General features: G+C 36.0%; 1 protein-coding gene across 2 annotated transcripts in view; it reads right to left on the bottom strand.

Moving 5' to 3' along the window:
- Positions 1-392: 392 nt before the first annotated feature.
- Positions 393-12,202, bottom strand: part of LOC138704463 (gastrula zinc finger protein XlCGF7.1-like) — a 41,017-nt gene continuing 29,207 nt past the window's right edge. Inside the window, exons 2-4 of one of the 2 annotated variants that reach the window (XM_069832368.1) lie at positions 8,929-9,047; positions 8,038-8,555; positions 393-719 (exon numbers count right to left, since the gene is read on the bottom strand). In XM_069832368.1, the coding sequence (XP_069688469.1) occupies positions 700-719; positions 8,038-8,555; positions 8,929-9,047 (657 nt within the window). In that variant the 3' untranslated portion in view covers positions 393-699. Of the gene's footprint in view, positions 720-5,568; positions 8,556-8,928; positions 9,048-12,202 lie in introns of those variants that run through there. The other variant, XM_069832367.1, reaches the window with a different exon arrangement.

A 12,202-nucleotide genomic window follows, 5' to 3' on the forward strand; every position in this document is an offset into this window, starting at 1 on the left:
AATGGAGAAAGTTACACAACACAGAACTGCACGCATTGTATTCTTCACCTGACATAATTAGGAACATAAAATCGAGACGTTTGAGATGGGCAGGGCATGTAGCACGTATGGGCGAATCCAGAAATGCATATAGAGTGTTAGTTGGGAGACCGGAGGGAAAAAGACCTTTAGGGAGACCGAGACGTAGATGGGAGGATAATATTAAAATGGATTTGAGGGAGGTGGGGTATGATGAAAGAGACTGGATTAATCTTGCACAGGATAGGGACCGCTGGCGGGCTTATGTGAGGGCGGCAATGAACCTTCGGGTTCCTTAAAAGCCATTTGTAAGTAAGTAAGTTGTATTAATGCTTAGAGGAAAGTTTGAGGAATAAAAGTCACATTTAAAAATAATGAATACACTGTAATTAATTACATTACACGCATTCTTTGTTTCTGCAAAACTAAAACAAATTGATACAATTTTTCTATTTCTGCCATACTTTACATTTTTTTCTACAAAATAACATTAAAATATACACTTCCGTTTCAATTAGTTAATTTCAGGACCGGCTTGATAATTTTAAGCAGGAATAATGAACACAACTGATATAATTAGTAGAACTCATAAGCTTTTACATTTTGGAGTGATTGGAAAGGAGAGGAGTCCACTGCTGGCATCTTCCAGTAAACTTAAAGCTTAGTTCTTGCAGGTCAGCATCAATTTGAAATCTCGGAAGCTAAATGGAGACAAACAAATCATTATTTGTCATATTTTCTCCTACTATACATTTCACTATGACATATACTGTATTATATTGTGCAGTTTCTTTCCCTGATATGTTAATGGTATACTGACTCTTGAGTTCAAGTTAGTAACAGTTTTTATACAAACTAAGAAGGCATCTGTCACTTCTACGTTGCTTCACATTAAATTATAAACGATGACATGTAAGTTATACGTACTTTCTCATTATACACTTCGCATAATAACTAATTAAAATCTATTTTACATGAAGTTTTATTGGTGATAGCTGCGGATTGTCCCAAGTAGCGCGCGTCTACCATGTTATCGTAGGCTGAGAATAGGGTTGCCAACCCTCCCTATTTCCCGGGATCTTCCATATTTAGCACTAATTTTTAACAATCTCCCGATTCCCGTATTTTTCTCGTCAGTTGTTATATTATAAAACCAAACACTTCAGCACATAAAAATTCATCAGCTTTAAAAATGTGTTCAAAATTCAATTAAATATGTAAAACATGGGATCTAGATTTCAGAATTTCTTACGTGAAATATAAACATTTTCTTATTACTATACTGAAGGTAATTGATTTTAAATAGTATTGCTATCAATTTATTACTCTGTAATTTGTCATTTATAGACACATTTTACATCTTTTGGTTATGATATCTATATTTATCTATTCTTCATTCTTTTTTATTTTGTACTTTTCATTTGTATCTGTATCTGTGTCTTTTATTTACGAAGTATGTATTTGTCTTTTTTTCATTTTTCATTTGTATTTTTCATTTGTATTTACACTTGTACCTTGCATTTGTATCTGTTTTTATCTCTTTTTTCATGTTATCTCCAATTTTGTGTTTAAGCAAATAATTGTACTGTCTATTGTAATTGGGGCTTTGCCCTGTTACAGACATAAATAATGTAAAAATATAAATTTTACATTAAATTATGGTTTAGACTATCTAACGACGCTCGCAACTGCCTAGGTTAGGCCCTATATCAGCGTCGCCGGTGTCCCGGAATTTTGTCCCGCAGGAGTTCTTTTACATGCCAGTAAATCTAATGACATAAGCCTGTCGCATTTAAGCACACACTAGTTTAAAATCAAACAATGTTAAAGTTAAAAATTTAGAAAAAAAACTAGCGAGTTGTGTTGTAAGCATACCAAGCAGCAAAGCTCATGCAGATAGTGTTTCTCTTATGAACAGTATAAGTGAACGATGTTGGAAACAGGAGAATAACACATCTAATCAAATCAGAACTGTAAATCACAGTCAACTTCAACTGTTAATGTAGGGAATTTTTACAATTTGTTTGAAACTATTACGCGATGAAAAAGTCTCAAAATAGTGTTAATTTAAGCCTAACTGCTTAAGTGTAGAATAGGTTTTTCAGTACCACTAACTAATATAAGCTACATAATTTGTTAATTTTCTATGTAAAATATTGTAGGTCGCTTAGTCTCCCGTATTTCCTTCAAAAACAGTTGGCAACCCTAGCTGAGAAAGAAAACCTCGTATGTCACGAAAACCGAACTTTACAGGAGGAACAAAAAACTGTCTTTAGACTTCATTTTTATATTTTTTAAACATAATTGATCAAATTTAACTTTTTAATCAGAAACAGAAGCAGTTGTTTTTACACTTTTTACGGATGAGTTAAGAGATAATCTTCCGATTAAGCCAAAAAAAAATATTTTTTGAAAACTTGAGATACGAGGTTTTCATTATTAGTCGACGATATGTTTTATTGACTTAAAATAATCGATAATTTCTATCGATATCAAGTAGTTTTCGAGAAACATATTTGAATATAGCTGATTGGAGTAAGTAAATTATTATTATGTAGACTTTAGATAAGCATGCTACAATTTCAAAAAAAGACAGGTTGTACGAAGCGTGTTCCTGCAGAAGACCTGGCACTTTCAATGATTCATGAATTAATATAGTGTATAGTTAAATTGAAATTAATAAATGTAGAAAAGAAAAGGATTAGGCCAATATGAGAACTTTATGTACGGAGCGAGTCAAACCTAAGTTACCAGCACTTTTACCGAGCCAGGAGGTTACTCTTTGACGGTTGGCGCGTTGGGTTTTCCCGGTCTATTATTTGCTCTAATCCCGGTAAAGAACACAATGCGTCAGTTTTCCTTATTAGGCTCTTTTTACATACGTGTTGCACATACAAGCTTTCGTCCTAGACTATATTTATATTGTGACATAACTAATAATAAACAATATAACTTACACACAATGATAACATTGATAACAACTTTAACTCAGAACTGAGTATAATTCATTTTATACCATGGAGTGCAGTTTCACAGAAATGACTTTGCCGACAGACCTCCTACTGCTCCCTACTAATTGGTTGTCATAAATAAATCCCTTCCTTAATGTGACGGAAATCTTGTCTTCGTTTGTTAGTAACCAATCACAACCATCGTTTAGAAAAATTGACAGGCTACCTTCACATCCACGTGGAGGGAGAGTTGCCATATATTTTCCAAATTCCAAGAATCCCGTCAGTTAACAAGAGGAAATCATTGACTGTGGAAACTGTGAGCATGAGAATTGGGGAACGGGATGGAATGGTCAGAGGTCTTTGTGTAGGAAGTCGTAAATCTGTTAATTGAGTGTTTAAAGGAGCCTCCGAACTGCACACGATAGTTATTTATTTATTAGGTTATTTAATGACGCTGTATCAACTACGAGGTTATTTTAGCGTTGGTGATAGTGAGATGATATTTGGCGAGATGAGGCCGAGGATTCGCCAAAGATTACCTGACATTTGCCTTAAGTTTGGGGAAAACCTCGGAAAACACCCAACCAGGTAATCAGCCCAAGCAGGAATCGAACCCGCGCTTGAGCGCAACTCCGGATCAGCAGGCAAGCGCCTTAGCCGACAGAGCTACGCCGGTGACACGATGATAGTGAATATACTTTTAACGTCAACTTATGAATAAACACTAAACCAAACTGAATTGAGTGGCCCTGCAACACTGTGTCAATTCACTCCGCGATTATGCCTGAACCCTCACAGTTAAGGAGCCATGCTTTGACAGCCCGGAATGCTACTAACTGCGCTGTATTATTAAACTATACAACTATATTAGGGCTACCTTCAACAAATCTAGAGAAGGAGGAATAATTCGCAAATTTTAAAACAGTTATATTTAGAACTGAAATGTCTTTCTCAAACATTAGGAAAGCTTAACACATGCATCAAATTCCTTCTCAGGAAAGACACTTTTATATTTATCAGTTTTCTTTTGTAGTAGGGTGTGTATTGAAATGTGGTTATTCGATTCCTGTAGGGTAGAGTAGCATAAATCGCACCGCTTCCTAAATCGCACCACTGCTAGTTTAAAACAAATTACTATAGCAGTGTGGCATCTAGTGGTATTGTTACAATCTACCATATGAACTTCCACCATGTCACTTGATTTCTGTCACTTCTTTGTGATAGCAACGTGGTGATAGTGTATCTAATATAATCGCTCAAGTGGATATATATTTAGCTAACATTTTGTAACTAAATAACGGATTTGTATGCAAAGGAATCCATAATCTTAAGATGTTATTCGTTTAAAGAGGTATTAAAGAACATTTAACTTAGTAGGATTTTCGAACATGTGGTGATTATAGGCTAGAATGAAGGAAATAATAACTTATGGTGTAGTTTCTCAATTCGCACCACTTTGTAGGTGCCTAATTCGCACCGGTGCGATATGAGCAATTGTAGCAATTCTAACCGTACAAAAGAAGGCTCCAAAAATTTTAACTGAACTAGGAATGCATCAGGTGGGTGCAATATCAAGTGGTGAAAAGGGCGTTAATACAACAAGTGTGTGTTGTACAAGCGCACCAGGTATTTTGTGCCACCTGTGATAATTTTTAAACGTCAAACAGCGCATCCTACATTATCAGCTGGTGCTCCTCCAGGATCGTTATTTGTTTGCTCTGAGTCAGGTTACATCAACAGTGAACTATTTGTGGAATAGCTCAAACATTTTATTTGCCACTCAAACCTGCCATAGAAAAAGTGCTGCTCCTGTATGTCCACCTATACGACCCATTACAAAAATTTAGAAGCTAGATTATCTCGGGAAAATGGTATGCTCCTGTTTCAGCTTCCTCGTCATAATACTCATAGGCCCAGCCTTTAGATGTTTCTATCTTCAAATCATTTCAGACAGCTATATCATGAAGCAGTTCTTAGGTGGCTTCGAGATAATCGTGGAGAAAAGGTGACGCAGTTTACAGTCTGAACTGCCTGGTGAAGCACATGGCAAATGTATAACAATAAAACACGCATTCAGAAAGTTTAGATGTTACGTAATTTACGCTCTATTTTTTCAATTTCATCTGAAGATGCGTTACTCTCTTTCATTAATTTCAATAAACTTGTAATTTGCATTTATTACATGACACATTCAAATACTGTTCAATATGTTCAATATTAAAAGCTTTCCTTCATCCTGTTCCCTGCAGATAAATAGGTGCGATTTAAGAAACTGCAGGTGCTATTTAGGAAACTAGTTCCCTAAATGGCACCACTGACATGTGTTTCGAAAATGTCATTTTAATTAAAAAATATTAAATCAAATTCAAGGATTCGTTTTTACATCAAAGATAAATGTTCTAGGAATGTATCTCTGTAAATGAATGCAGAAAATAAAAACTGTATTGTTCAATAAAAATTATAAATGCTAAAGTGATGCGATATAGGCAACCTTACCCTAATTTGTTTCATAATTCAAAGACTACGGGGGAAAAAAAAAAAAAAAAAAAAAACATTTTTCAAAGTAAAAAAAATACTTATGAGAGGTTTTCAGTACCTTCTCTGTCTGTCTGTTTTTCTCTACCACTCCCTGTATCAAAAATGAATGATACCTTGTGCAGATGCCTCTCACAGCACTACGCAAGTGCAACAGATATTCATGATCTGGAATTTTGATAGCTCATATGGTAATAATTTGGTCAATATCACTCAGAGAGGCATGCTGAGCCCCCCAGCAACAATTTACACATATTACTGGAGCGCTTAAATGGGAGAATTTAATTCCTGAAGTGAACTACACCCTTCATTTCGTGGATCCCGTGACTGGAGTTAAGCACCAAGTGTTGGGGTGTATATGATGCACTTCTTCGGGAAACTGTGACCAATCAATTATCCAGAAAGGGGCGCAAATTTATTTGCTTCGGTAGTTCAGATTATCTATCTCTTCTATCGCGGAGGGCGTCTGTGAGCTAATATTTCGTATGTACGCTACTTAATATAGGCTATTTATTTTCTGTAGTTGGCATTACTGGTGCAGCAGGGGATGTAAGGCGAACACGCGTAATTCGGGAAATTCTCAACTTTTATCCTGTACAAAACAAATTATTCCAGACTATTTCTTTTCAGATGTCTTCGTATTTACAACTTTATTGTAGAGTCCACACTGAAGATCAAATAAATGTCGCATCGTGTCTTCTGTCTTATTAAGCCCTATCCTTCCTCCCTCATATCCCTGCTAAATAGAACTGGAAAAGTGAAAGGGACAGATCAACTTACCACGAATTAGAACATAAGAGAAACTCTGTTATCTTAAAATTGTTTCTCTAAAAAACATAAGTTAAACTTATTTGCTTGGCATTATTTATTCTTTAAAGAAAAGAAACAACCGCTGAGTGTTATTTTATAAAGTAAAAGTATAGTACTGCTAGACATATATATTGAGTGAATTTGGAAGAAAAGCTTGAGACAGGCGGACAATTAGCATGTCAAAAATTAACTTTTTGAGTGTGTCTTATTCTTCCACGAAATCAAGGATTGGGTTATCTCATTCCAGGGCCAAGGAACATTATTAAATTTGACATCGCCATCTTCCTCTTAGCCCTCTTTCACCCTATCTCCTTGCTTGTTGATGTAACTTGTTACGCTAGATTCATAATCCACCCTCTTGACATGTAAGTACAATTTATTTATTTTATTATTGTTAGTTGATAGGTAGCCTATATCCGGAGGGAATAAAACCTTTGGGGAGGCCGAGACGTAGATGGGAGGATAATATTAAATGGATTTGAGGGAGGTGGGATATGATGGTAGAGAATGGATTAATTTGCACAGGATAGGGACCGATGGCGGGCTTATGTGAGGGCGGCAATGAACCTGCGGGTTTCTTAAAAGCCGTAAGTAAGAGTAAGTAAGTTGTTGGTATATTTGTACTCCGGACATAGACTCTCAAAATACCGCACTTACAAATCCTAAGACTTTATTTCTTATGCTTTAATTCTCTTTTTTAACTTCTCACAACATAAATGTCGCACTGTCATACAATAAAGCGACTTTCATACTCGTATTACTGTGAAATATTAGTATTACTGCGTCTTTTATGATATATTTCTGTAAAATATTTCGTCGTTACATATATTTTCGTCCATTATTGTCAGATCGTTTATTTTATAAACGTAAAAAACATCTTGGTTCTGTATTATGCACTTCTGTATCTTTATCTTGCTCTTTTCGTGTTTTATTTCAAAGCCATGACTTTGCGTTTGTTTGAAGAGATCTTATAATAAAAATAATTGAATTTCCTTTTGTTTCATGATTCTTTCTCACATGAGATCTTCATTTTGTGTTCATAAGCCCTGGTCATCCGCAAACTGACCAGTGTTAACATATTACGTAGTATTTATTATTTCCAAAATATAATATTTGAGTGATTTCTTAATTTCTATTTCTCGTAAACGTTTAATGGCGTAAATGTCAAAGATGATCGACATCCTTGATTCACTTCTGAGACAATATCGTTACTAAAATCATAGAAGTATTACAGTAAAATAATTTTATAACAATTATAAAATTTTCCTGAGAAATATTTATTTTAAATGTCTCATATTTTTGTCTCTGGCCTTTATCATAAATCTTATCACAATGTAAAGGTAATACGAACAATACTAAAGTCAGAAATATTCTAAAAGAGTCAATTTCCCTGACAGTCTGTAGATCGACTTTCTGCAGCGATATCATACTAGGCCTATGTATAATGAGAAAGTAAAAATAAAATTATTGCTACTCAATTACTGTAATTACATTCCTGATAAAGTTCATCGAGCATTATGCATACGGAAATGCCGTGTAAGATGGCTGCGTATTGCAAAGCCCATCCCACAGGCCTGGCAACTGTATGGCTTGAGACCAGAATGCAACATCGAATGCAACTTCAAACTGCCTTTGAGAGTGAAGTTCTTGCCACAGACATCGCATTGGTGCAGCGGATGACCCAGATGCTGTGCCTTGTGTGACTCAAAGCTGGTCTTACCTTTATAAGTCTTACCACAAATGTCGCAGGGGTACGTCGCTCGATGAACAGAGTGCAGTGCCAGATGCGTCTTCAAGCTGCCCTTCAAAGTGAAGCCTTTGCCACACACAACACACATGAAAGGTCTGTGATTCGTATGCAACACTGAATGGGCCTTTAAGCCCCCCTCCACCTTGAACGTCTTCCCACACACTTCACAGTGGTACGACTGTCGAAATGAGTGCAGTTTCTCATGAGTCTTCAGACTGCCTCGTAAAGTAAATCTTTTCCCACAGGTCTCACAGCTAAAGGGTCTGTTGCGTGAAGAAGGCGGTGTTTTGTTTCTAGTATACTTGTGAACCAGGCTCTGACCGATATAAAACGTCATATCATCACTACGACTTGCTGCCAACATACTGATTCCTGGCGAATCGCAGCTGATGTTGCAGATCTCTTTCTTCGAACATTCTCTAGCAACTACCGGTTGATTGGCTGCTACTCCTTCAGGAATATCGTACCCGTGAAACAGCTGAGGAAACCTGAAGCAAAATGATTAGCTTACAATACTGTTCTTAGCAATAACAGATCGTGATCTAGCAGCATTCATACTATGGAGTTGAACATTTTCTAATAAAAGTTCAGTTTTGTTAGCATTTTGATCAATTTTCTCAATGCGTCTTTCATAAAGCCATACATACTTAGTTGTGACTTAAATGTATCTTAATTATATTGACAGGTAAAGATATAGATATATCGAAATCGATAACATATCGATATTATACCGATGGTATCTAAGCACAGTGGGTTCTTGATAATGATCCACTCTTCATTCCTAACCTATAGGCCTATCATCCATTCCAGATGTAGTATAAATAATTGGTGAAGTATGAAGCATCTGATTTGAAACTATACCTGTGCCAGAAATCAAATGTGGCTGCTTGCTGCCCTGCCATATTAGTTTTCACGCTTGGTAATGGGTTTCCTTCAGTTACAGATATGGCAGGGTGAGGATCTTTGCGAGGAATTTGATCCTGAAACAAAAACAAAGAAGTACGTTTAAATATTCTTCATTTCTAGTAACGAATATGTAGCCTATGATTTTATACAAAAAAAAAAAATGACTGGCTGTCATACGCGAAGTCCATTTCGGAAGACTTCGGTATATTTCGTGAGAGCTTAGATTTACACCTGAACGAATTTCTTATGCAAGACTCCGTCCTGTTTTTCCTTTCTTTTGTTTGTTACATTTTTGTCTATTCATAGAGCAAGTGTCATAAATAATTTATAACAAAAGTATATTCAAGGGGTGAATTAAGTGCAAAATAAACAGTATTTCCCTAGTCGTGTAAACTAGGTGCTGCCCGAAATGGACTTAGACAAATTCATGTTGTAGGAGATTTGTCTTTTTCTGTATCTAAGGTTGTATATCATTCTTCGGCTTAATATTTCATAAAATATAAAAGGCCTATAACTTTAAAACTTTACATTGTCAAAATATTTAAAATGTAATATACTTTGAATTTACTGAACGGCCATTTAGGAATTGTTTACTGAGTAGACTGCTAACGACGGAGAATACAAATTCCAAACGGCCGTATGGAAAATTCAAGATAGAGTCTGTTCAGTTTCCTCGTGATTTCTGTGATTTCTTTGAACGGCAACTCAACAGATTCACGACTTCCTGCACAAACAATTCTGACCACCCACATTCATATGCTGCACAATTGCCACATTCCTAGCGATTTTCGACCGCTCAGTGACGGCTACGTTTCTGCATACATAGATGTGGCAACTCTCCCTCCATGTAAAGATGATGGAAAGTCGTCAGTTCTTGTAAACGAGGTTATAATTGATTGTTAATAGGCGAAAACAAGATTCTATCGCATTAAGGAAAGAATTTACTTATGACAACAAATTAATAGGCGACGGGAGAGGATCAACCGGCAAAGTCTTTTTTGGGCACTCAAGGAAAGTGAACGAACTGTACCGTTATGTTACCATTTTAACACTTTAACATTGTGAAATTTTTAATTTTTATTAGACCTACAGGCCTATTTTATATATATTAAAGTGTTATAACATGAATCACTATTGACAGAATGAATATTTTACTTTTTATATTTCATATATGATTGGCAGAGGAAGGACTACCAAAAATTCTTCTTCGCTTTAAACCGGAAGGGGAAAACTTACTCTGAAGGGCTCAAACAAAAAATGGGATGAATAATGTTTTGTAACCGAAACAGACTGTAGAGCCTAATCTTGGATGATGATGATGATGATGATGATGATATTATTATTATTATTATTATTATTATTATTATTATTATTATTATTATTATTATTATTAGAGATAGGTTTGGAAGTATTGGAAGTAAATCCCGAAAAGACAAAGTATATGATTATGTCTCATGACCAGAATATTGTGCGAAATAGAAATATAAAAATTGGAAATTTATCCTTTGAAGGGGTGGAAAAATTCAAATACCTGGGAGCAACAGTAACAAATATAAATGATACTCGGGAGGAAATTAAACACAGAATAAACAGGGGAAATGCCTGTTATTATTCGGTTGAGAAGCTTTTGTCATCCAGTCTGCTGTCAGAAAATCTGAAAGTTAGAATTTATAAAACAGTTATATTACCGGTTGTTCTTTATGGTTGTGAAACTTGGACTCTCACTTTGAGAGAGAAACATAGATTAAGGGTGTTTGAGAATAAGGTGCTTAGGAAAATATTTGGGGCTTAGAGGGATGAAGTTATAGGAGAATGGAGAAAGTTACACAACACAGAACTGCACGCATTGTATTCTTCACCTGACATAATTAGGAATATTAAATCCAGACATTTGAGATGGGCAGGGGATGTAGCACGTATTGACGAATCCAGAAATGCATATAGAGTGTTAGTTGGGAGGCTGGAGGGAAAAAGACCTTTGGGGAGGCCGAGACGTAGATGGGAAGATAATATTAAAATGGATTTGAGAGAGGTGGGATATGATGGTAGAGACTGGATTAATCTTGCTCAGGACAGAGACCAATGGCGGCCTTATGTGAGGGCAGCAATGAACCTCCAGATTCTTTAAAAGCCAGTAAGTATTATTATTATTATTATTATTATTATTATTATTATTATTATTATTATTATTTTATATATCAGCGATGAAATATTTATTGAGGATGCCTTTTTTTTACTTTCTCTTTATACGAAATATAGTCTAAAGCAAATGTACTGCAATATTGCAAAATATAGAAAAATCGAAGAATAACTCTTCTCGGGTTCTCAGCCAGGTGAGTTGGAGATTAGCTTCCAAGCTTTCGACGGCTAGCTCTGCCATCTTCTTCAGGGACGAAGTGATGTGGGACCACATCTAGCCGGTATATACGTGGTCCCACATCACTTCGTCCCTGAAGAAGATGGCAGAGCTAGCCGTCGAAAGCTTGGAAGCTAATCTCCAACTCACCTGGCTGAGAACCCGAGAAGAGTTATTCTACATCAAACGCCGGGAAAGCCTCAAGTCATAGAAAAATCGAATTTGTGATTTTCACGGAAATAGGCCTACAAGTTTTCAGCATTCCTGACACATAAGTATATATATTATAATAGTAATTAACTGAAAATAGGTTACAATATTTTTCACGCTGAACTATTTAGCACCGTAAGCCACTAACCGCTCGATAACGATATCCAAAAAAAAAAAAAAGTATCTCATTAGAATCGCTTATAACTTTTCAGCAAACTAACACTGCGAAACGAAAAGTATACTATCGTGTAGACAAATGAATCCCGTAACTGTAAACATTCGCAAGAAATCAGTTGAACCCTAAAGGCCAGCGACATGGGTGGGGAAAACATATCTCAAAAACTGCGTTCCGGCGGCCAGTTTATGAACATAACTCCGTGAGATCTAAACCGATCCTGATGTTTGAAGTGTCGATCGATGAGCATGGTGAGATTGAGTAAATAAACGAATATATATATCCGGGCTAAATTGGACCCTCAGTTTTCAAAAAGCAGTCGTGAAAATTTGTCAATTTTCAAAATGCCTCGAAATTCAAACTTTGAGAGGATGCAAAAGTGGAGACAAACATAAAAGAAGAAAAAGGCATCCCAAGACGAAACAAACAAGCCCAATACCACCGCTGTGAAATACAAGATGGGAGAGAGACAGAGCGCGCAAGGGAGC

The sequence above is a fragment of the Periplaneta americana genome, chromosome 8 (assembly GCF_040183065.1).
Source record: "Periplaneta americana isolate PAMFEO1 chromosome 8, P.americana_PAMFEO1_priV1, whole genome shotgun sequence".
Classification (NCBI taxonomy): domain Eukaryota; kingdom Metazoa; phylum Arthropoda; class Insecta; order Blattodea; family Blattidae; genus Periplaneta; species Periplaneta americana.